The sequence below is a fragment of the Cyprinodon tularosa genome, unplaced genomic scaffold, assembly GCF_016077235.1.
Source record: "Cyprinodon tularosa strain WSP-4 unplaced genomic scaffold, ASM1607723v1 ctg72, whole genome shotgun sequence".
Classification (NCBI taxonomy): Eukaryota; Metazoa; Chordata; class Actinopteri; order Cyprinodontiformes; family Cyprinodontidae; genus Cyprinodon; species Cyprinodon tularosa.
The window spans coordinates 1,203,919-1,230,731 of NW_024039474.1; the positions used below are offsets into that span (position 1 = coordinate 1,203,919).

At 37.7% G+C, this 26,813-nt stretch overlaps 2 protein-coding genes across 2 annotated transcripts in view; one reads left to right on the forward strand and one right to left on the reverse strand.

Moving 5' to 3' along the window:
* Positions 1–25,604, forward strand: aga (aspartylglucosaminidase). The gene is made up of 9 exons (XM_038269101.1): positions 1–287; positions 6,271–6,424; positions 9,715–9,827; positions 12,949–13,061; positions 18,189–18,297; positions 18,536–18,611; positions 20,134–20,241; positions 24,003–24,136; positions 25,369–25,604. Exons 1-9 carry the CDS (start codon positions 179–181, stop codon positions 25,467–25,469), a joined length of 1,017 nt encoding a protein of 338 aa, XP_038125029.1. The 5' UTR covers positions 1–178; the 3' UTR covers positions 25,470–25,604.
* neil3 (nei-like DNA glycosylase 3) overlaps positions 25,591–26,813 on the reverse strand; it is a 30,187-nt gene continuing 28,964 nt past the window's right edge. The window contains exon 10 of the mRNA XM_038269100.1: positions 25,591–26,730. Coding sequence (XP_038125028.1) covers positions 26,548–26,730 — 183 coding nt within the window. The 3' untranslated portion in view covers positions 25,591–26,547. The remainder of the gene's footprint in view (positions 26,731–26,813) is intronic.

Genomic DNA, 26,813 nt, shown 5'->3' on the forward strand with positions numbered 1-26,813 from the left:
CCACTCGGCATGTGACACAACAAGGAAGTAGACATGCTGTTTCCTGAAAGTCTCCAGAGTATTTCATTTTTAAGGCAACTCTTTTTAAAGCCGTTCCCTCATTTTTAGTTTTCTGTCAGACACATTCTTGACAGCGCTGGTGTAAAAAGATCGCGGCGTTTTAATATTCAGGAGCAAAATGGACGTTTCACCACAATTTTTCTTTTTAATGTTATGTTTTCAGCTTGGACGGACATCCTTACCGCTTGTCATCAACACATGGCCATTTAAAAGTGCAACGGCCGCAGGTAGGTTTATTTGCCTCTTGTCTGTCTACGTGCAAACGTCCAGTAAACAAATGTTTAAAAGTCTCCGCACCATTTCAATGCCGGTGCATGTAGCGGCGCGCTGAGTGAAGGAGGTGGAGTTAACGCATAAAGTAAACCCCTCAGCAAGTAGGGCTCTCATTCTTTTTGTGAAAACGACAAACCTGTCACCCCCTTTGTTATGAGTAGCACATTTGCTGCGAAATCATATAAGGTATGTGTGCAAAATATACTTTAGAGGTTATTTTGCAAACTAATTGTATTATTATACAAATTTAGATTATTTTACCCTCAACAGTATTTAATATTTAATGGTAAAAATCACAGAGGTTCAAAAAATACAAATTTTTACTAAAAGAAATTTGTGAGAAAGAACAAAACGTGCTTCTCACAATTACCACAAAGTAAACTGATTAGTACTATGCTGCATAGTTAGGCATAAATTACAGTGTTATTTATGCTATACAACACCTAAATGTATTTAGTAATAATTATTGTTCGTTATCGTCTTTTAAAAGGTTATGTCTAGTTCACAGAAATGTTGTTTTCAGTTTATCTATAAGCTAAACTCCGCCTTCACAGATTGTGATTAACTTGTTCCAATACAGATGTAGGCTGCTGGAAAAGAAGCTGACCCATTCTTTCAGTCTGTGCTGAAGCATGTGACAATAGATTGATCCATGCATCCTTTTAATGTGTCCATGTTTATGAATGGTTTTGAAAGCAAATAAACAGATTCCATCCATCCATCCATTTTCTGACATGCTTAATCCCAAGTGGTGGTGAGGGGTGCTGGTGCCTATCTCCAGCTGTCTACGGGCGAGAGGCGGGGTACACCCTGGATAGGTCGCCAGTCCATCACAGCGACAAACAGGACAAACAACCCATTCACGCACAGACTCACACCTAAGGAGAATTTAGAGAACCCAGTTAACCTAACAGTCATGTTTTTAGGACTGTGGGAGGAAGCCGGAGTACCTGGAGAGAACCCACGCATGCACAGGGAGAACATGCAAACTCCATCCAGAAAGACCAGGAATCAAACCCGGAACCTTCTTGCTGCAAGGCAGCAGTGCTACCAGCTGTGCCACTGAGCAGCCAAGATTAATAAAATCTTAATATGTCTGGGGAACAACGTACTGCAGCCAAGCAATTTTGCATTTTACACTGCTTTGTTTAAATCCCCATTAATTAAAAAAATCCAGATTATGTAGCAACTGGACATTTAGATGTGTTGCTTTTCAGTTGATATATGCACTAAACATATTTGTTATGTAGAGGTAAAACAGCCAGCTTAGAATATTTACATCTGCACTAAATATGTTGATTAAACAGTATTTGTATTTACGTTTTGCAATTGTCTTAAAATTCATGTAGACTTTTGCTGCCAGACTGACCTTTAATCTGCAAACACTGTGATAATTGATTAACTGGCTGAGTGGTCTGCTCAAATAGATGTGTCTGATATATGGTTTGCAGGTCATCTCTGTTAATGATGGCAGGTTAAAATGTCACCCTAAGTCGTGAGAAATTATGAATGATCACATTTCTATAAGTGGGCAGCATCCATTACTGTTCATTAGCAAGAGAAATATGTTTTCTCTTCCATCTTGCGGAACATATGATTAAAAAAAGCTGGAGGTGTAACGCAATATGCAAATATTACAACTCTGAAAATATTCCTGATTTCATTTTTTTGCCTCTAAATATATTAATAACTGAAAAATGAATCCCTTGGACTAATTTTCAGCCGCTATAGGAGAAAAATGTGTGTATGCATATCTCCACAGAGTGTATGTGTGGTTAGGTTCAAGCTCTGGTCGATTCATAACCTGCATTTTCACGTTTCTTTATTCACACCATTTATTTTTTTTTCTTGTATACTTGCGACTTAGCTGAAGCTTATCTGTATGAACGACCAGCCGAGTCTTAGATGAGGCTATGAAATAGGCTGAATCCACAAGGCTCCACAGCTGCTGCCGGCAGGCCTGCCCCCACTCTCTTTGATTCCCTTCAGGGTGATACATTTGGACATGTTCAAATTGAAACTGAAACTATTTCGACGTGGCTTGTGACTTATCCATCAAGTAGGTTTCTGGTGGGTGCACAGCACAGCACGAAAAATGACAGAAATAATATTCAAAACATCTTAAGCATCAGCTCAGGCCTGTCGGTGATTTAAGTTCACCTGAGAGTCTCACTCCTGGATAGATGGAGTCCCGTTAATACATCTGCCGGCTGTCAACTCTCTCCTTTTTTCATGCAGAAGAAATGAAATTGAAAAATGTACCCTGGAAAAATTTTGTTGGGGGTATTTAACGATGCAAACCTCAACTGTTAATTTACCTCAGCAAATATTTCCCATCAGGGGATTATCATAGCAGCAGGCATTAGGAGTAAAATCTCTGCTTCTACTCTGCTTATTTTTGGAAAAGGGAAAGAAAGTCTTATTTGCATATGGATTGAGAGAAAAAATAAAGTTGAACTCTGATATAACCAGAGCATTTATTGGGAAGATGGTGGCTGCAGCATCAGTTGGTGTGATGATCCCTCTGGGACTCTTAGGGGATCAGTGACCAAATGCTGTGAGCCCCCTGTTTGACAGGAAGCCTTAGCATTGGTCATCTTGGAGATGATGCAAAGCTTACTAGTTTTGGTTCAGAAAACAAGTGTTTTTGCCAAATGCAACATCCTAAAAACTCCCACTTTTCACCTTTTTTACATTTTACATGTTATACCTCAAATATTTTGAGGTATTTTTTGTGATAGGTCAACTCAAAGCTGCACAGATAAAACAAAGGAAAACAAAATATGTATATGTATTCTTCTGAAATTAAAACTCCCTTTGCTCCTATACTCCTAACATAATACAGTGCAATAAATTGCATGGAGAAATTTTGTAAAAAAAAAAAGAAAAGAGCTTACAATTTAATCCAAAAATAAAAGAACTAGCAATTGCAGTCTGCTCAGAACAAGTCTGTCCATCTGAACTGACCAATTTGAATGCATTCATCACACATTTTGAGTATCGACCAATGCTGATATTCACTAAATACAATATAAACACAATTCATACAAACTTTTATCACATATTTTATAGTTCTGAGTGTTAGTTTAATTTATTTAATTTGAGGCCCACAAATTAAACTCTGTAATCAAATGTTGGTCCCGAATAAAGAAATGATTGAGTGACAATAGTCTACAACAGAACTCGGAAAACACTGAGACACTCATTATAGCCCCAGACAAAGCCATTCCTGGCATTAAGCAGCAGTCAGGTGACTTCAACTAGGTGACAAAAGACACTCTGAGAAACCGGAGTTTTATTTGCTGAGGCAATGTCTCTGAAGCAACACACAAAACAATAATAAAAACCTTCTTCTTTACACTACGTATCATCGCAAAACTCAGAAATAAAGTTTATGAAAAAAACCTTGTCTGAACAAAAAAGGCCTATATCGATTGCAGCTACTGCAGAATTCTGCAGCAAAGATCTTGACACATAGAACCAGAAGAGCTCAGATAACTCTTGTCCTCCAAGCCCTACACTGGCTTCCCATTGAATAACGCAATAACTTTAAAATTTTGGTTCCGATCTTCAGAGCCCTGCATTAACAGGCTCCCTCTTACATTTGCGACTTGATTCAACCTCACTTTTCTGCTTGCAGTCTGAGGTCTGCTGAACAGAACTTGTTAATGGTCCCTCGAACCCGTTTTATGACGAGAGGTGATATGTCCTTTGAAGATGTCGCTCCCAGACTATGGAATGCTCTACTACTTTACCTGCACTTGGTGAACAACTAAAAACATTCTTTTTTAACAAAGCATTTTAGACTCATGTTATTAAGGGCTGCTATGATTGTATTTATTTTATCTACATGTATTTTATATGGTGCTAATTTGTATTCTATGCCTCATATTGTACAGCACTTTGTGATGCTTGTCTGAGAAAGAGGCTCAATAAATTATCCTTACTAATTTACTACTTACTTACTTAAACATGTTTGCTCAAATTATATTTCTTAAAAAGAGATCAACAGGGGGACATAAGGCTAATTTCAATCAAATGTCAACCTTGCCTTGTACAAAAAGAACAAAATATATTTTAACACACTATGCAAATAGATGTTTTTTTTATCACTACAACGAGGAATCACAATAATGAGAGAATAGATCTTCAATTATCAAACTAAACTTTCATCTTAAACAAAAAAAATATTTTACAGTTGCATGAAATAAAACTTCATAAATTAGAAACATTTATGTGAGAAGCTCACTAAAAGATGCACAGACTGATGGAGCCATATGCTAATATCAGACATTTTACATGCAGACAGATTTAATCCAAATATTCCTTTTTTTGGCTGACAGACAGATTTCTATTACCAAAATTGCATTGGCACATACGTGCAAAAATCGACATGTCACAGACAAACTAAACATAAATAAACGTACATCACAACTCATGGAATATGCCATTTCCTCTGTGGGACACCGTGGTGGCAGCATCATGCAGTTGGGTTTATTTTTTTTACAGTAGGGACAGAGAGGCTGATCAGAACCAATGAATAGATCGAGGGAGCTATATTTACAGATTTACTGGGAGAAGATGTATCTGAGGCAGTAGCCGGTGGTGCATATGGTACCTAGGCCTTTAGTAGGTACCCCTCAACTTAAACCTACTGTTTATCCCTTGATGTCCAAATATATCATCAGAAGCCATTCAGATTTAATATGCATTTAATTACTAGATAAAATGGCACATAAAGCATGAAAGTAAAATATATCACACACACCAAACAGAATCCATCCTTCTGCCTTTGTGCAGGAAGTCTTAGTATCTCCATGTAGTATCAGTCATTGAGGCCAGAAAATCTTTTAACAGAAGTGAATCTAAAATGCAGATTATCTCTAGCTTAACATGACTGTAAACATTATGTTCTACCTGACCAATCAGAGGACAGAAAATGCTGACGTGGGGTGGGCCGCTCGCTGGCCCAGTGAGGCAAATCTGATTGGTTTAAGAAAACGTTCCTCATTAATATTGTTAGGGTAAGATCAGCCAGCACTGCTGATTCTGAAGGCCCTGGGCAGATTTGATTGACATAGCAACGCAAGTCTGAATTCTGATTGGACTCAAAATATAACAACCACCATAAATGAAATGGAAGCAGCACAGCCAAAAAAATTAAGAGAATGAATTGTTTGAAATAAATTAATAGTTAGATAGAAGAAAATTAAAGTTTAGGTTGTGAATTTAGGTTAGTGTTTCTGATTGATTTTATGCCAGTGGTGAAGACTTTGAAGGCCCTTACTACCCACCACTGGTCTGAGGCTGTGAAAAACAAACTGTTGCTGTATTATAGAAAACTTACTGAAGTTTGTGGTTGTAATGTTTACAGCCCATTAATATTTTTCTATTGTATATTTAGTAGGGCTGGGTGTTATGCACTTAATACCTAATCATGAGGTAATATTATTGTGATAAAAGTTACGATAAAAAAACAAAACATCTTTGCCTTATTTCTCATTTCACCGTTATGGCTGTGACTTCTTACAACCCCAAAATCACAAATAATACTCTTAAAGATTATACACATTAGCTTCTTCAGAATAATGATGAATTATATTAAATGATATCTCTAAAAGTTTAGTTTACACATTTAATCATATACCTCAAATGTATCAATGAATATATGCTCTCCCCTAACATTAAAATTTGACTTTAAGATTTTAAAAACCGCAAACAAATGTTTCCTGTTTTTGATCTAAAAATCAGTCACTGTTTGAAAGCCAACTTATAAAATAGTTTCTAATCTTTTATTTTAACACTGGTGTGTAAACCTTTGTCTCACAGGGTATCTAAACTGCAGCTTGTTGTTTATGGCATCTTAAACAGTCTCTGACAGCTCACCCTTAAACAGATTTGTGACCCTACATGCTGATTGGTTGTTTTTATGTGCAGCATGGGATGCCCTGCAGTCCAGCGGCTTAGTGTTGGACGCAGTGGAGAAAGGCTGTGCCCGCTGTGAAATAGAACAGTGCGATGGCACTGTCGGCTTTGGCGGCAGCCCGGATGAGACTGGAGAAACCACGCTGGACGCCTTGATCATGAACGGGTAATGAACAGACACTGTGCTGGTAAAATCATTTGGAAAGCCGACAGATTTACAAGTGAAGTTTGGCATGATAGGCAGTATCTGTCAGCAGAATGTAACTGGTTTATTATTTAGCTGCCATTTGCACAACATGACAAGCTGCTAAAACATAACTAGTTCAATGCAGCTTTGTTTTCAAACATTATGCTTCAATACTCTATGATCTGAGGGGGAAATCTATTTAAATCAACAGAAAGCATTTTCTAAAGATGCTGTCCTCATTCATGCATTTGTGTCATCATGTTTACTACTGCAATAGCCTGTTTAATTCTCTAAACAAAAAAGGCATAGGTTGATTGCAGTTAGTGCAAAATTCTGCAGCAAAGATCTTCACACATAGAACCAGAAGAGCTCACATAACTCTTGTCCTCAAAGCCCTACACTGGCTTCCCATTGAATAATGCAATAACTTTAAAATTTTGGTCCTGACCATCAGAGCCCTGAATGGACAGGCTCCCTCTTACATTTGTGACTTGATTCAGCCTTACTTTTCCAGGCAGCCTGAGTTCTGCTGAACAGAACTTAATGGTCCCCCGAACCAGTTTTAGACGAGAGGTGATAGGTCCTTTCAAGATGTCGCACTCAGACTGTGGAATGCTCTAACACTTTACCTCCACTTGGTGAACTGCGTAGATGTTAAAAAACAACTAAAAACATTATTTTTTAACAAAGCATTTTAGACAAATGTTATCAAGGGCTGCTATGATTGTATTTATTTTGTCTACATGTATTTTATACGGTGCTGTTGGTATTCTATGCCTCATATTGTACAGCACTTTGTGATGCTTGCCAGAGTAAGGGGCTAAATAAATAATCCTTACTAACTTACTACTTACTAAAACAGGTTTAATCCATATAAATCAACAGAGAGCATTTTGTAAAGCTGCTGAAAATCAGAACTTGTGTTTATATGACTCAAACCTTTAAATGCCAATGGGCTACAGGCAACCATCAACATCTAACTTTTCTTATTCTTTTATTTATTTAGTTTTCTGCAAATTGCGCTGCTTCTTTCCATGTATCTTTAACATTTACACACTTAACTAGCTGACCTTTCCTTCAAGCCTTCTGCAGGGAAGTCCTAATTAAGAGTCTCATTATGATCTAAAAGCGTTCCAATTATGAGTTCCTTAAATACTAACATTTAGAGGCTCAGAAGTTATAATGAGAAGTAAATGTCAGCTTACGACAAAAGATAAGTAGCAAGCTGTTTACTCTTTCTTTAGTGAATACTCACACTTTAATTTTCCCTCAAATTTTACCCTTTTTTGTTACAGTTATATATTTCTTCACATGTCCCATTGAGGCATTTCAGGCATACCATATAGAGAAGCTGGTTGCCTACATGTGACATAACATTTATTCTACAAAAAGCACATCTTAAGACCAAATCCTAATATTGTGATCGACTTAATTAAATCAAGCCTGGATACAATATCAAAGTAGAATTGATGTAATTGTTGCCTGGGTATTTGTGACCTTCAGCAATCTAGTTTACTTGTGTGTTCTTGTAGAAATAAATGTGTTTGTGTCCTGTGTGTTATGTGAGTTAGTTTGTCAACTGCACAGTGCTGAGAGTGGTAAGAACAGTAGAAGGTATGCAACACAGAGAACCCAAGAAGAGCAAAAAAATAGGCAGACTTGACTCTTGAAGACTGCTGCAACCCGAGGCAGACAGACTAGATATCAACCAAGGCGGAGGCCATATGCACTGCAAAGAGGTTAGTGGTTAGCGAGGCACAGGGGGCACGGCCCCAGGCCAACCAACCAGCCATACTGCCATCTGTAACCACACAGGGCAAGCCTGAGACCCAGTCCCTCTTATTACTCACACCGAAAGAAATGAAGGTGGGGAGGAATGTTAGCACCCACCCAGTGAGCTAACATTTGAGAGGTTAAAGCCTGGTTTATACATGGAGTGTACACAAGGTACGTATGGCCAAATTACATTCCTTTAGCACCCACACCCCTTTAAACGCTGTCTGTGTGGCCTGATTTTTCCGCATCATGCATCTAGAAAAATTTTACTACACAGTGGACGCCTATAAGGTCCTTCTTTCCAGGGTGTTGAAATATAATCATCTCTAGGCATCTTATTATTTGCCCCATATATATCGCCATGATCAACAGATTATGAAAAACTGTAAAGAAATTATTGTCCGTCCTGAATAACATTCAGGATATCTTTGACAGTGGAGAGGAAAAACTGTCTTTAAACGGGAAGAAACTCCAGCAGAACCAGGCTCAGTGTGAGCGGCCTTTTGTTGAGGCCAACTGTGGTTCAAGGAGACAGAAGCAGACACACAGAAAGAAGGAGAGATACAAAAGGCCACTGTCAACCAGCTTCACAGCTCTGAGCCAATTCTTTTGTCAGAGAATTAACAGGGCACATACACTTTGTTCGCAATACAAGAAACAGGTCTACACTGACAAAATAGGCCCAACTTCAACATCTATAAACAAAGGTGATGATGGCAGCAGTCCAGCTGATATTTCAATCCAGGATGGAGTCACAGTTTAACAGGAACTGAACACATTTAGCTACTATGACAACAAAAGGCAAAGACAACATACAGTAGAGTTATAAAAGGACCTAACCAATATGGGAGAATAGAGATAGAATGAAGCTGAATAATGAAAAGTGGACCCTACGCGCTCCAGTAGCTGAAACCTATAGCAGCATTAATATAGAAAATAGCTCAGGATTGTCTAACTATTTTGGGTGACTTATGGGAAAGGTAGAGCCAAGACAACACTGTCCCATTCCCATAATGCAGAGACACCTAGGCCATCCCAACAGCAGATACCTCCCACAAAAAAACAACTTGTTTTTAGTACTGTAAAATGTTAAGATGATTGCTGTTTTTCCATGTATATGTATCAAGTACATTCAGATTGTTATACGGTGTTGCGGATAGAGAATATCCTTTTTACCAAATTCAATACACAAGCAGAAGAAATCCAATAACCACCAGCAAACATTCTACATTCATAAGAGCACAGCTCTAAACAAACGCCTCCATGACCATCCAGTAGCAGTCAAATGATAAGTACAAGATCTGTAAGAAGAAAAAAAAATCTATGTAAACTCTTCAGATACAAGCCGTTTTTTTCTTTTTGGTAAACATGAAACATGATCTTTGTAATCCTCCCCAACGATGATTAATAACGGAGATATGTTACTCACAGATGATATTTGGCTGCAGTAAACCAAGAGGAGTGTTTCTTATCTGTGTGCGCTCTCCGAGTAGTAATACGATGGAGGTGGGTGCAGTGGCAGACCTGAGAAGAATCAAAAATGCTATTGGAGTTGCCAGAGCTGTGATGGAGCGCACTGAACATACAATGCTAGTGGGAGAGTCAGGTATGTGAGTATTGCTGTTCATACACCCTGGGTGATATAGCCAGCTATAATGGACTCATTTATTTGAACAACACACAGTTTGTAAAATGCTAATTTTCAACATAACGGCTTGCTTCAGTATATTTCTTTAAAGTCTAAAAGAAAACACTTTCACTATCAGGGGACACTTGAATCTGCATTAATGATCTCAATTAGGCACTTATTACATTAGGACCCAAACCTTTTTAGACACTGCATAGGCTTTTAAATGAAATGACAATCATTAGCAGTAAGTGAAAAACACATGGGTTATATAGTCTCCTGGGCTTGAGAAGCATAATTGTGCACCGGTTGTGCAAAAAGATGTTCAAGAGCTGCATTTATGTAGTGGATGAGAAGAGGGCTATGAACGGAAACTGAAGACTTTATCACTAAAGCCTTTTTGTACAGTTTGGTTCAAAATATCAGCAGTTAAATATAACAAACCAGATTACATTCAGCTGGTAAAATTAGTGTGAAACCTTTGTCAATGTTTTCAAAAGAAAATATTTTGAAATTTAAAATGAGATGGAACTCAAACCAGATGTCTCAAAAAATGCAAGTTATGTAACTTGCAAAAAAAAATGAAAACAAATCTATTCCCATATGGATTAATTAGGAAAGAAACAAGGAATAAGTGTTGAACATGTAAGGAAAAACAAATGTGTAAAAAGGTTTAGAAAGCCAAGAAACCATCTGATCTGTCACATATTTTGATGGCTTCCCTTTTAGTATGTGCAAATTAATATTCACCGTTTACACTTTAACTGGTGGCTTCTCATTCCTGAAGAGTTACACAGACAACACACCTTTGCTCCATCTCACCAGCTCCATGGGGCTTGGCTGTACTCGACCCCATTTTCAAACGCTTTCTAGTAGCGTTACTGACATTTTTCGCCCCTTCTAAGAAGTATTACAGCTTATAGCATAGGCATAATTGATATACCCTATGTGATTGACTATAAGCTGCTACTTTTTTCTTACGCTTTAAACCATGCAGCTTATACAAAGGTGCAGCCTTTCTGTGTATGTTTCCTAACTGCCTGGGGTGGAAGTCAAAGTTGGAAATAAAAGAATAAGTGGCTAATTTTAATTTCGGACAACATGCTAGCAGCTATTGAGGATAAAAAGTGCCAAATTTAAATAAATAAATACAGCATTAAATAAATAATTAAATGTGTCAATAATTAATTAAATGTGGAATTAAATAAATAAATGTCATTCATTAATTAAAACCACGTCACTAATATAAAGTGCCACAATTAAATAAATACAGCGATAAACAATTAATTAAATGTGTAATTCATTAAATAAATAAGGAATTAAATATATAAATGTGTCATTAATTTAATAAAATACGTCTTCATTTTATAAAAAAAAAATATATAATTATTTCAGTGTGCATTTAATTATTTCATGCTCCTGTGCTGCAGTGCATCGAAACCATTAAAAGAATCTGTCAAACTCACCCATCAAAGTTAGGGGGCGGTTATCTAACACCTGATTGGTCACCCTACACATTAAGGCGAAGCAAATCGATTACAGAGACTGTGATCCACAGGTTGTGAACATACTCTGATACAGTAGGTGGCGACTCGATTCGCGTTAACCCCGCCCCCTAACTTTGATGGGTAAGCTTCGACTTTAATTAGAAGCTTTTACCGCCGCAAGCCAAAAAGCTCATGGGAGCTAGCATTCATCTTCGTCCCTAATCTGGGTACGGCTTATAGTGAGGTGCGCTTTATAGTCCGTAAAATACGGTAACTGAAGGAAGGATGAGTGGAAAATGTTCTGGGAGATTCTTGATGAGAAACTGAAGATGTCTCAAGTCTCTGCTTCTAAGCAAATGAAAAGTCCCAAATAACCAAGAAAACTGTGACTTGATGTTTTACCTAGATAGATTGAAATTATTACGTTTTATGTTTAGTACCATATGTCCCATACTTTATTTTTTTGACAAATTATCTTCAGTATTTTAAAATTATTTCTTCAGGCATCGTTTAGAAAACAGTTTTGACTGGAGAGGAGAAAACATATAAAGAAGGGTGGAAAATGATGGACTGCTCTAGTAAAGTAATCACACATTTTAAACTGGAAACCAAACTCACAAAGACACAGAAGAAAAACAGAGATGTTCCAGAGTATTAAATCTAAGCAACAGTGTTTTACAGATATACTATTTTTTTTTTTTACAAATAAGCAAGGTAGGTGGTAGGGCCGACCTCTTTTTAAGGGTGAAAGCTTACATTTAAAAATGGTTAGGGCTGCAGTCTAAATTCAGCTTTTTTCCTCCGGTATGTCTTTCAAACAGGTTAAACAAAAAAACAAAAACAAATCAATAATTATTGATATGGACTGAAATGAAAGGCTGATATCACAAAATATTTTTCAACCATATTCCACAGCCCTATTTCAACCCCAAAGACACAAGAAAGGGAACACCACCTTGGTGCTGGCCAATAAGATTAACTTTATAGAACTTGACATTGATCCATGTGAACATTTGTTACATAGCATCAAGGATGCTATTTCTGAGGCAAAACCAAGAAATGCTGAGGAACCATGTAAGCTAGTCCCATCACCCATAACAGTGCACTTGTAAGTTGCATAACAACTGGTTGTTATGAGGGTTTGTTGGAGTCGACCGAGTGTAAGTTTAGGGATTTAAATGATAAATCAGTCCTAAACTTAAATTCCCCTAACCTTCTTTAGAACAATAAGAAAAAAAATGCGTGGTTTAGAGCAGTGTTCTTAATGCCATTAAAGCCGTTAAATTGAGCATATCAAAGCAAAAAAACAAACAAAAAAACACTTGTATTATTTTGAACACCACTGTACATCTTGGATATTTAATGATTTGGTTTGTATGTCATGAAATCCATGAGATGAATAAATCATCAGAACAGCTATGCTATTCTCAGGAAGTTGTATGATGACAACCTTTCAAAGCAGAGGCTCTTTGAAAATCAGATGAACTGAGACTGAAATGAGCTAAAATTGCTTGCAGTCCCTTTTTTGTCTATGACGCTTTTCAAGTCCTGTCCTAAGGTCAGAGTGGTCTCATATGTGCAACTTGACCTGTGCGTTTCCTCTCTCTTTGTAGCCTCTGTGTTCGCTGAGAACATGGGCTTTGTTGCAGAAGACCTTACTACCAACAAATCTTTGAATGTTTTCACTCAGTGGCTCAAGGGCAACTGCCAACCTAATTATCGAAAGGTAAGTGCATGTGTGCGAGTCTGTTTTCCCTGGCTTGTGTCTGCCACAGGCATATTGCTTCTAAAAGATTGATTTCAAAAGGGAAAATTGACAGGCATACTAAAGTACCTCCGAAAAAAAAGAGTCAGTTTTTGTGGTAAAGGTGATGCCCTAAAGCACCAAGCTTTTGCTTTTCTTCAAAAGAATCCTCTTCATTTCCACAACAATGTCACAACATCTATAGAATCAGGGAGGCGTTACGTATCCAGATATCATCCAGTGTTCATTGATCAAATTCACTCCAGTCATACTTTTAGGAGAGAGAACTTGTGGCTATAAAGTTTGTAGAGCTATTATTGGAAAAAAAAAAAAAATTGCAGTGCAGAAAACCTCTAGTCAGAGGCTGAATGGATGGAAATGTCGAAAGTATAGAAAGGGAAATAAATGGAACCATTAAACTCTTGAATGTGAAAGCTTGATTTCTTTTGAATTAATATAGAACGATGCATTTATATATCAATCATAAAATAAGAGCACAGTGTTAAGCTTCTCATAAAGCATACTATTGGGATTTTTTATGATAGAGCAGTACAAAATGGCACAGTAAGTAGTATAAATGTAAGTTGTATCTGAAAGTCAAATAAGACAGAATCTAACCTTCTGGCCTAAATGCAAAAATGTGGAGGATTACATAACTCATTGTAAACCATCATGAAACATGGTGGTGACAGCTTCATGGTATAGGGATGCATTTTCTCAGCATGACCAGGCAAGGCTATCAAAGTTGATGTATGATGATAAAGATAGATGAAGACTTATGTCAAATACATGATCTATCATTCTGTAAAAGAGCTTGTAGTTCCAGATTTCAAAGGGAGAACTAAGAGAGTCAGAGGAAACGGGTTAGAACCAGTAACCATATAACTTCAGATACACTATATTGCCAAAAGTATTTGCTCACCCATCCAAATTATTGGAATCAGGTGTTCCAATCACTTCCATGGCCACAGGTGTATAAATTCAAGCACCTAGGCATGCAGACTGTTTTTACAAACATTTGTGAAAGAATGGGTCGCTCTCAGGAGCTCAGTGAATTCCAGCGTGGAACTGTGATAGGATGCCACCTGTGCAACAAATCCAGTCGTGAAATTTCCTCGCTCCTAAATATTCCACAGTCAACTGTCAGCTGTATTATAAGAAAATGGAAGTGTTTGGGAACGACAGCAACTCAGCCACGAAGTGGTAGGCCACGTAAACTGACGGAGCGGGGTCAGCGGATGCTGAAGCGCATAGTGCGAAGAGGTCGCCAACTTTCTGCAGAGTCAATCACTACAGACCTCCAAACTTCATGTGGCCTTCAGATTAGCTCAAGAACAGTGCGCAGAGAGCTTCATGGAATGGGTTTCCATGGTCGAGCAGCTGCATCCAAGCCATACATCACCAAGTGCAATGCAAAGCGTCGGATGCGGTGGTGTAAAGCACGCCGCCACTGGACTCTAGAGCAGTGGAGACGCGTTCTCTGGAGTGACGAATCGCGCTTCTCCATCTGGCAATCTGATGGACGGGTCTGGGTTTGGCGGTTGCCAGGAGAACGGTACTTGTCTGACTGCATTGTGCCAAGTGTAAAGTTTGGTGGAGGGGGGATTATGGTGTGGGGTTGTTTTTCAGGAGCTGGGCTTGGCCCCTTAGTTCCAGTGAAAGGAACTCTGAATGCTTCAGCATACCAAGACATTTTGGACAATTCCATGCTCCCAACTTTGTGGGAACAGTTTGGAGCTGGCCCCTTCCTCTTCCAACATGACTGTGCACCAGTGCACAAAGCAAGGTCCATAAAGACATGGATGACAGAGTCTGGTGTGGATGAACTTGACTGGCCTGCACAGAGTCCTGACCTCAACCCGATAGAACACCTTTGGGATGAATTAGAGCGGAGACTGAGAGCCAGGCCTTCTCGTCCAACATCAGTGTGCGACCTCACAAATGCGCTTCTGGAAGAATGGTCAAAAATTCCCATAAACACACTCCTAAACCTTGTGGACAGCCTTCCCAGAAGAGTTGAAGCTGTTCTAGCTGCAAAGGGTGGACCGACGTCATATTGAACCCTATGGATTAGGAACGGGATGTCACTTAAGCTCATATGTGAGTCAAGGCAGGTGAGCAAATACTTTTGGCAATATAGTGTATGACGCAACATTTTTTTTTTTTTTTTTTAAGGAAACCTCTTACAACAGTAAGTTTTTGAACTTTTAAATATATATCTGGCTCATTCAGAACTTAATAAAAAGCATTGCAAGGTTGCGGCTGCAGTGTTCATTGTTATGGTTACAGAAAAGCACTGTTGCATTATGGGTAATTCTGGTGCAAACCTAAACTCCTTCCTCCTACAATGTGATTGGTCCAGTCTTCTTTAGACCATTTGAGCCGTACGAGACTGACTCATGCCCAGTTTTAAGTCAGTCTGGCTAGCCAGGCTAGCTTAATACAGCACAGTCCAGGGGAAAAAGAAAACAGAAGCTGTCGAAAACTGAAGACTGGGACAAAATTTCCCCTTTTAGAAGAACGAGGAGCAATAAAATTGTAAAAAGAAAGATTATTGTATTTACACCTTGAAGCTTTGGCTCCCCAATTTTTTCCTGAGAAAACATAATTGGGAACACTTTAAATATCACTGTCTAATAGATGCGTCCTGAAGGGTTACGTCATGAAGCTTTCTACCGTACCACAGCCATATTGAGTACCGAACACTTAGCTTAGCTCTGTGGTGCTTCCCCTCTGACCACAGTGGATCAATCTAATTTAAATCCATATTAGCTTAAACGAAACACAGAGAAAATCCGTGTGATTGGATGCGATCCATACAAAGTCCCTAATGACTTTTTTCAACACCTTACTTCAGCTGACAGGGTTCCAGATTTTTCTTTTCACAACTGATATATATCATATACACAACCCTTCCTCATACACCAGAGAAAGTCCGAAAGCTTTTGAAAGCACAGATTCCTATCAGTATTTCACAGCTGGCTGGGTTATTAACCCAGAAATAGGGTATCTGTAAAACAAGAAGATATTTGTATGTAAAAAGCATAGGGATGCCGTGTTCTGATCATCTTTATGCTTACTTTATGTAAACAGCTAAACAAAAGTATAATTTCTGTAGCCCCGATCCAGCACTAAAATGGTGGTATCGGTATCAGCAAGTACCAACAAATAGGGCACCGATACCCTTTTGAGGGCCAAAAGTTTATTAAACTATTGTCACCCATTCCAGGTAGGCCATAAAAAGTTCTACTGGATTCACTTTGTATTAGTCTTTTTCCTGCTTCACAAAGGTAGGCAGCAGCTTGACAAAGCCATGATAGCAATTATTATACATCCAAGTAGTTTGCAGTTCTTCATATATACACACACATCAATTTCAAACAGATGGTACTGGTATGGTATTAGCCGATACTGCACAGTCAGGTATGGGGGCCAAAAAATGGCATTGACGCAACACTAGAAAAAACTGTACAAAACATTAAATCCAGTTGGTAAAAGCCTAAGCTGGCTCTCCTTACAAGTATTGAAACTTGCCTGTTATGCAATGTATACTGCACAGACAGCCACTTGCAGTCAGCGTCCAGTCAGCCCTTCTGATCGCACGATCATTTTTCTTTTGGTAAGAGGTACGGTAAAAAGAAATATGTGGGTCATCTCTTTTATTGTCGCAACATGCAGATGTTGTGACAATATCTTTGACGTGCAGGGGACCAGAGCAGGTACTCAATATGGCAGTGGCTAGATTAAAATGTTTAATAAGTCTGTGACATCAGCTGCAAGGCCACTATATTAATTGAATGACTATAAAACATTATGGCAGGTTTAACAGAATTTAATCTTACTCAGACCAGATAGGTTGCACGGGTACAATGGAAGCACTGATATCAGACTTGCCTCTTTAGGAAGTTGGCCCAAAATAACAGTTAAAGAAGCATTTTATACATCTTCACATCTCCCTGAGAAAATCCAAACATGGAATTCATCCTAACAAAGGAGAACGTCCTAAGTTTGCAAATTAAGACATGCTGTTGTCATGAATACCCGCAAACACCTGTGACAATTCAATGCCTCCAAATGATAAAATACAACTTCACTAACTAAACATACAGAAGAAATGGATTCAACTGAACCTTTCAGACTGTTCTAACTTTTCCAGTTTGTAGCCTTTCTAAAAACCTTGGCTGATGATGGAGTGCTGTTTTCTTGGCTTGTTTTGTAAATCAGACAAGATGGGAACTTTCTGAATTGAAGCCAGTGACAGACTGTGTGCAGTCCAACCTTGCTTTATCTGTTTAATTTTTCAGGTGAGAACCTCACTTAATGCTCACCTAGAGCAACAATAAACGTAGCTTCATATAAGCTGATTATGTGAATGCTCTCTGCACAGCCAATGTTCCTGTTTCTAATGGCTCAGTCAAAGTACATGCTTTTCTTTTGTATTTTTCTTTTTTTTCTGTTCAAGATTATAGTCTAACATAAGGACTAATTCATTCATTAATCCTTACATTTCTCCAAAGTCCACTTCTACAAGACTAGTTGTTTAAAAAAAAGAAGGTGCAAACCTGCAGAGGCATACCCTGAAAGACCTGCTGCCATATGTGGCTATGCAAAGTATCTACTCAGGGTGGCTAAATACAAAAACAGATTTTTAAAATTTTCCTTCAAACAGAAAACCTCAAGAAAAAATAATTCTGTGTAGTAAGGCTGCAGTATAACAAGATATATTTTCCATTAATACTTAAATTGGACTCTTGTTTTTATCAGGATTGAACATAACTTCTGTATTAATTAAACAAAAATAAACTGATCACACTTCTCTGCAGATCAAACTGAAATGCTCCACCTTCTCTCTGCTCTCAGTACTGTCTGAGACAATTCCTAACATCCCTTTGAGCAAATCTGGAGGTGCTCTGGGTTGCAGTAAATGAGACCTGACTGCTAAAAAAAGACATATTTAATTATGCTTCAGTTCAAAAACAGTCTTCGAGGAAAAAAAAAAAAAAAAAACCCTGCTCATTGGTTTTTAGTGTCAATGGTTGAAACTCTCAGTTTGAGTCCCAGAATGAAAGCATGATGTAAGAAATGATCCCTGCCATCATCTTTCAACAGAACGTCAATCCAGATCCTCTGAAGTCGTGTGGACCCTACGGGCCAGTGGCAATGCAAACACAGTGTAATGGAGTCCGGCACGTTAACATACACTCCCATGATACCATAGGTAGGAGGGAAATGAGACAGCGTTCTACCTTACATGGTTAAATAATTGTGTTCTGTATTGCTTCAGATGTCAAGGTGCGCTAATTTCCCTTGTTCCTCTCTTGGAAGCTGTCTGTGTAAAACAGACAGCATCTGTTTCTGCAACACTTCATAAAAGAGCTTTATGATCATTTAAATACAAAAATTTGAGCTAATACCAGAAAGCATCTGTTTACTTATAATGCTTGTTTTTGCACCAGGGTTGATTGCCATTGATAAAGATGGTCACATGGCAGCTGGAACGTCGACCAACGGACTGACTCACAAAGTTCCAGGGTGCGTAAATTCTATAAAGTCAATTTCTCAGCATATTTTCTTCCTTCTTTATCTCTAAAACAGACAAAGACTCACACATTGCTTCTGGCCACCACAAAATTGAAAAATTCTTTTTAAACCTCTCTTGGCCTTCCTCTAGAATGATTCTAAACTTTCTAACAACATTGATCTGAAATGAAAAATGCTTCTCTCTCAGAGTGGGTATTTATTTATTTTTTTAAGGAATTCATACTGACTCAGAAATGCAGTATGAATTAGATCAGAAGTTTTTGACCGAGCTGTAGGAAAAAAAAAAAAAAAAAAAGAATTAGAGTATGGCTCCTCTAATTGTAAACACTTAGAAATGTGTGTTTGCCCTGCACCATATTTGTTTTCAGAGAGCCGCTGTGAGAATTTTTTCAATCACATTTTCTCACGCCTTTAGACTTTGACTCTCTGAATAATATTTATAACTGTTGAACAAGAGAAATGAGCAGAGTTTGTATTTTATGCTTGGGAAGATTTTAAAAACTGAAAACAAAGCATCATTCAGTGCTAAACATGGATTGACCAAAAGAAGATGTTAGTAGAGTTTGATCAAAGGTAACGTTTTAGAAAAAAAATACTGATGGAGAATAATGTTTCATTTCCTTTGGTAATCCTGTCTTAAACTTACAAAAACTCTGCATTATTTGAACAAGACTACAGACTAACTCAAGATTCAGGGCCTAACAGTGGTCCAGCTGGTTAGTTTTTAACTCATACTAATTTTACACTGGATAATTCATACGAACTGAATGGTGAGATAAACTCATCTGTTTATGTGAGCCTCAGATGTAAACACTTCATATTTACATGACTTTGAATGTTTCTTGAACACTTCAATGCCCTTGTGTGCATTAACTATACATGCAGTTGATGTGGATTTTCTTCCCTTTAACGTGCAAAGCAGTAAAAAATTCAGTTAGGATTCTGTGTAAGCTGCATCAACGGCCTTTTAAGTCTGTCAGGAAATGAGCGAAGGCATCGTTTTAAAGCATGTGTCTGCTATAAATGTATGTAGGAACACCGCTTTGGAGAAATTATGGTAACAAGTGATGTGTTTGAGCAGAAAATTCTCCTTCAAAGGCAGTTTTCCTGCATCTTCACACTAATAAAAATGTACGTCACATTTTATCCTGACAGCTGGTCTCTCTATATCTTACATAAATATTTTTTTTTGAGAAGCATTAGAACCTGAGGCTGCATGTAGATCCGTCTTTTAAAACCCAGCAGACTCAGTTCAAACTTAAGGTTGATGTTTGAGTGTGATAGCACATTTATTTTGGCTTTAACATTTGCTCCACTCTCCCACAGGAGACTGATGATTTGAAAACTGCTCCCATCATTTTATATTTGCTCACGATACTAAGAAAGGTTGAAGTTATAGTGACATCAAACTTTGAGATTTTTTACAAATAAGAACAATAAAATGTAAAATGTGGTGTTTGTATTTCTGTAATACTTGGATTTTCATATCTGGTTCCTTTGTGGCATCCTTCAGCCGCGTGGGGGACTCCCCCATCATCGGAGCAGGAGCCTATGCAGACAGTTCAGCTGGTGCCGCCGCCGCAACTGGAGACGGAGACATCATGATGCGCTTTCTACCGAGGTAACTTTTTATTGTTCTCCCAATTAAAAAAATAAACCAAATCTGTTTCATTCAATCAGCAGGATAGCATTCGAGACATGTTTAGTAGAACTTCTACTTTTTTCAGTCAGAATTAAGCCCTCCCCAAGTCTGTACTTTATATGGCATGATTTGAATATCCGGTCACAGATTTGCAAGTCTTGCCATATATTCTTAAGTGATTTCAGATCAGTTATCACTTAGATTGGGCCTTTCTAACACAGAAACATTAAGATCTGAATCCCTATGTTTTTCTTAGGGTTGCAGTTATGTTTAGGGATGCATGATATTGAAATTTTGACAGATTTCAATTATGCTGATATTTTATAACTTTATACTTCAAAAACAATCTAAAAATTTGTAAAAATATCTTAAAATAATTGTATTAATCCTTAATTTGAGTAGGTAAATAAGATGGTCTGCCAATGAAATTAGTATTTTTACCCTTAAAATTAGATAATTATATATCATACTCTTTAAATGAGACAGCTGTTGTTTTTTTTTTCTTATTTTAGAAGTAAAATGTCTTATTCCATTAGCGAAGTGTCTGACTTACTTAGATTTACATGTTTTGCAGTGAAGTGACCGGAAACTAACATAGATATTTTTTGCTTTAGACCTTCTTAAAAACACTATATAGTTTTCTCCTCCTATCCTGTATAGTCATTGCAAATAGCATTTTGGCTATCTGTGTCTGCAGTTAAAAAATAAACTCACTGTCAGTATTTTGACTTCAACAGCTCTCCCTTGCAGACTCAGGCATCATTTGGGTCCACATGACCTGCTGGTGCTACAGGCATGATCCACGCTTGTCACAAAAACAGTGCCTTTAATATCGGCGAGTGACACTGGTGTTATGGTGACGTTTGATATTTAGTTTTAAAGCTAATAATAACCAATACAGATAAAATTTGCATCCTTGGTTATAGTAGAAGGTGAATTTCTATCACTGTCTTTAAAAAAATTTGGTACCTGCTGAATAATCATCACAGTAGATGTTGTGTTTTACTATAAGGAAGGGAAGTTAGGTTGATATTTCTCTCCTTTCATACTGTAGCTCTGGTATAGAACATGAAAATAAGGTTCTGAAAAGAGATTCAAAGGGTGTTAATACCTTCTCACCTCGCCATATCTTAAAGGTGAAAATCCAGCATCCATAGCGTAGTCTCTAAAAAAAATAGTCAGTTTGCTGTGAACTCACGTTTTCTAGCTATTCTAGTTTACTTGCAGCTGATCTGCCTTAAACATGTTGGCTGCATCCATCTGTGTCCTGACATCTGCTTTTTGTACTTCAGCTATTGAAAAATAGGACTGTGATGTGTTGTTTTCTTGCTTCACGTCAGCAGCAAAAAAAAAAAAAATGCTCAAAGAGAATCGACATTTGTGACGTGTGTATTTTAAACAGTCAGCTTCTAGTGTCACCCCTCGAACACCATGTGCATAAATAGTGTGAGAAGGAAGAAAAAAAAAGGAGACAACGCTATATCGCCCCAAAACTGTCATCTGCACATTTCTCAAAAGAACTGAGATTTTACCTTTTTTTTTTTTTTTGTTATGTTACAGCTTTAATTTTTTCAGGGTCAGTTTGGTGAACTGAGGGCTATCTGTTTAAATTACTGTTGTTGTTTTTTTACTTGCTTTCTAAAACAACTGCTTATTATTGGACTAAACTGTTTATATATGCCCACATTTCTCCTACTAATGGTGTAACTGCAAGCCTACCTGCTAACCATTAGCCACATTTTATAACCATTCCCTGTTGTGCCTGCTGAGGGGAGATTGCTCTAGGTTCGGAGTTTAATGACATACTGTAATGTGCTGGTTTAAACGGCTTCATCCCTCCTGTCTAACATGGAACAAAAAGCATCTTGATGTTAGTTCAGAAGTATTCACACAGGAGGATTTATATTTAGCTCTTTGAAAAACATTTTTCCCTGTTATTTTTTACAACGACATGGTTCAGTTCAAATACATTCAGATAAAGATGATGTTTCCATCCATTATGGGATGTAATCACAGGATCTGACGCAACAAAGTTGCCCCAGACCATCACACTGCCACTTCTGTGTGTAAGTCCCAGTATTATTAAATTCTTCTTCTGTTGTTAGATTCCTTCAGATGTCACTGGAGACACTTTCCAAAACAAAGTTGCACTTTAGTCTTTTCTGTGTTCTTCTTTCCTAGTAGAGGTTCTGGAGTCCGTTTCATGAAGCTGGTTTAACAAATTCTGATTCAAATAGCAACTCTAAATTGATCTTGCCTAAAGTTGGGAACTGAGTGTTCGGTTTCAAAATGGCTACCATCAATTTGTTAAATCCATCTTAACTACTGTAGGTCAACTCAGTTAAACGCGTGCGCAACAAGTATGAACAGCCATCATCAGTGGAGCACCAATTCGATGAGTCACCATGACAAAGGGCAACAGGAAGTGCCTATTTCACACCACTGGAACTAGATTTTAATGTAGAAATAAAAAAAAAAAATAATAAAAAAGGCAAATGTGTTTAAAAAGCAGAAAATGGAATCTGGAATGGTAGTAGATCAATGTATCTATTTAGGTATGTAAGGGTATGTTACAAAGTATTGAGTTGAACTTTAGTTATTGACCAAATACTTATTTTCTACTATAATTTGCAAATAAATTATTTAAAAATCCTAAAATGTGATTTCCTGGATTTCTTTTTCTCATTTTGTCTCTAATAGTTGAATTGTACCTATGATACATATCACAGACCTTATTATTCTAAGTAGGAGAACTTGCACAATCAGTGGATGACTAAATACTTTTTGGCCCCACTGTATGTGGTTATTCATAGGTAATTTACCAAGAGGAAAATTATGTTTTCATGCAGGGTGAGGTTTATTTGTGTTTTTCTTGAGTAACAATAAAAGCTTTTGGTATCATCTTAGTGTGAGGAATTTTTATTAAAATGAAACTCTAAAGTGTAATAAAACCAAAGAAATCTGCAAGAGGGCAACACAATGAACCGTAACTGTTTTATGAAGGCCAGGTGAAAATTCCCATCGCATCAGAGGCTCACTCATCTTTGAAGCCACCCTATCAGCATTGGACCACAACTCCACAAAGTCCATTCAACATTCAGAGTCCAGTTTAAAAGACATGTAGAATCAGAACACAGCTACTACTCAACTAATCGTCTGCTCATTTGGCTTGCAATGTCTGACTTCGACTCGGATGACCCTCCTCCATCCCCTTTGGCACAAGCGGCATCTGACCCAGACACCCCATTTTTCTCTCCACCATCGCATCATGCTTGCTCATTATGGAGGTTTCATATGCACCTGCGCCTTATTCCAGCAGGCCTCCATCTTCATTCCCCTTTCCAACACCAGTTTCAGGCCTGGTTGGCCATGCATGTAATCAAAGCAAATTTCAGTGCTGATGTTTCCCGCCAAGGTCTGAGTGCCAAAGATTTAAATATTGTATCAATAAATCTCTTTTAATTGCATCCTTTCTTTGTTTGAGTTTTTCAGGTTGAAATTACACTACCCCTAGGCTTACAGTTAATGACATGGGTATTAAACTGCCTAGCAGACAGAACTGAGAGCAGTGGCAGATCCCTGTAAATTAAATTTTTCTTGATGTTTCCCCTCCATACATTTTCTTTAATCGCATCCAGGCCATTATGATTCTAAAGGCATCCTCTCATGATCCTGGTCAGTGGTCCTTTACAGCCTTGTTAGTTTTTACTCATGTCTTCTTCATGTCTTGCTGCCAACAGCTACTTGGCCGTAGAGCTGATGAGGAACGGGGCTGATCCCTCAGTAGCCTGCAAGTCGGCCATTTCCAGAATCAAGAGGCATTACTCAGACTTCTTTGGAGCCATAATCTGTGCTAACACAACAGGCCATTATGGTGAGTTTATGAGTTCACAAATGGACTTCTTTCCAAAGGTAATGACGCATACCCACTGGGATGAAGCAGGAAAAAAACGAAACATAATGGAAAGATTTTCACCTAATAGTGTTATGATGTTAATATATGTTATATTTTTTTCTATCAGACACTTTGGCCTAGTTTTCAGGGATGGATATTGACTTTTTCAACCTTTGTTTTTCATTGTCAGAATATGTTTAAAGGAGTAGCAGCTTGTCACAGAGACCTACTTTCTTATTTCAGGTTTTTAATTTAAGAAATATTAATATAAAAATGGCGAGTTTTTACCTCAAAGAAATATTTCTCGGTGGTAAAAATCCACCATTGTATACAAAAGCTTTAATTGTAATCTGGCAAAATAATGAACTGATCCATTTGCTTTTACTTATAAATAATTCAAAACCCTATCTAAATTCCAAGAAATCAGTTTTGAACATAAATTAAATGACTTGTATATTTTTTTGTATTTTAACACCTAGATTACATAAAAATATCCTTATATTAATTATTTCTGAGGAGAACATGCATGTAGACTTAAAGACAAGGACAGATCTAAAGATTCTGTTAAAACATTTGTCCTTGACCACTTTAAAATCCACACATTTTAAAACCAAAGTATTTTTTTTTCATAATAGATCATCCCATTTCCAAAGGATAAAGATTGTTGATATTCATTATCTGCTCAGGTTTAAAAGGACATACCAAATAAGGGAATTTTCGATTTCATGATTCAGAAAATCTGTGAAAAGTACTTAAAAACAAAAAAACAGCAACAGCACAGGTCCTGCATTAGTTCCATCGATTTATGTTTTCTCCAAAGGTTACCAGATCCTCAGCCGAACATCAAAGCATCTCCTGCTTTTAGGTTTGTCATCCATTGCTCCTTCAAACCTGCCCAACTCAAGATTTTGTTCTCATGGCAACAGCTGCAAACTTTGAAACCCACATATCCCTTGGCCTCTCTATTTTAATGCAGGTCTTAACCCTTTGCCAGCTTCAAGTAACACTTTTTTATATCTGTAGTAGATGCACAATAATGTGAGCGAAGCAGCAGGGCAAATAAATATCTGAAAAACAGGGACAGAAAGGTCTCAGCATGCATTAAACAGAAGCATGCAGAGAAGCAATCACCTTGTTCTCAAGTCATAATGAGGAAGGTGTTTAAATATCGCTTTCATCTAATAGTTTTTTTTTGTGTGTCGTCTTCTCAGGTGCAGCATGTAACAAGGCCCCCAGCCTCACAGAGTTCCACTTCATGGTGCAAAACTCCGAGTCAGACTCACCAGTCCTGAAATCTGTCACCTGCTTTTAAGCGTCTTGTTCAGTCGTTTAGGTTTTCTGTGGTTTACTCATCTCCAGGATGGATTTTTATTCTGATTATTTTATTTGAATCAAAATTTAAAAAATTATCTACTGAATAAATGAAACAGATTTTTTTTATTCAACACAATGTGGTCAATGTGGGATTATTACAACATACCTGATTAAATATGCAGTTCAATAGTATGCAAATATTTGTATTTCCTTTTAAAAATATGCAAGATTTGGGTTTTTATTTTTAAGTCAAACAAGTGCATCTTTTTAGAATCATTAAAAGTGTTCATATCAAAAGTTAAACATTAGACAGTTATACATTACATGTTTCCCTCAGTTAATTTTAATTATATCATTTGAAATGACTGCTGTGCAGCAAATGGACACAGACATCAAGAAAATGATGCTGCTGAAGGAGCTGGCTATTAATTAAAACAGTGCTGCATTCAAGCATACGAATGGAAAGTTTGGTGGAAGGAAAAAGTGTGGTAGTGGAATGGTGTAAAATCAACAGGGATGGTCGCAGGACGGTGAAGCAAATGGTTTTTAGGAGTTCGGAAGATATTCATAAGGCCTATTGTGTTACTTGAGACGTATCCTGTACATGAGCTACAACTGTTATAGGCCGCTTCTGTATCAGAGACATCAGTGACCCCTAAAAGACTAGACTGGTACTCAAAAGTCTTCTTTTTAAAATAAAGTCAATTTAGCAAATTATTTGATGCCAAGCTTGCAGAGTTTGGAGGGAGAGTGGAGAAACTGTCCACCAGGCGGTTTTACAGCATCCGGGGTCACAGAACATGGTCATTACATTTCTCTATACCAGTTTTTGTGAGCATTTTCTTTAATCTCTAAGGAGCAACATTCTGTTTTTTTTAAAATCTGAATGTTTTAAGCTTGACTGTAAAAAAAAATAAATAAATCCAACTGCCCAGCCATACCAGAAATGACTGGAGGTATAGCACACTATGTCTCTAATGCCTCAGTTTGACTTTTTGATTTGAAGGAAAGCAATAAACAGATGTCCTGATGATGTCTTGATGTTTAGAGGTGCCCCTATGTACAGCCTTGATGTGTTAGCAGCCGGGAAGCATGGAAACTCCAGGTCCGTTCTCCGCCCACTGGAAAAAGTCACATTGTTTACCCTTTTGAAAGCTGCAGGTGTAGAAATTGCGACCATTGTTAGGACCCAGTTTCAGAACCGTCCTCATTAAACAGCGTTTCCCGTGGTGACAGAGAGGAAAGTGCAAATCAGCCCACTGCAACAAGGGGGAAAGAAATGTTTTCTTTAGTTTTAAAGCTGAGCTGTAGTCAAGCTGAAACTTAGACATAAAGAAAATCC

Bases quoted from the DNA above. Each gene is read 5' to 3' on its own strand.
- aga (XM_038269101.1), top strand. From the start codon at position 179: ATGGACGTTTCACCACAATTTTTCTTTTTAATGTTATGTTTTCAGCTT. The intron at 6,425-9,714 runs GTAATGAACAGA...CTCTCCGAGTAG, and splicing joins GACGCCTTGATCATGAACGG to TAATACGATGGAGGTGGGTG. The intron at 20,242-24,002 runs GTAACTTTTTAT...TGCTGCCAACAG, and splicing joins ATGATGCGCTTTCTACCGAG to CTACTTGGCCGTAGAGCTGA.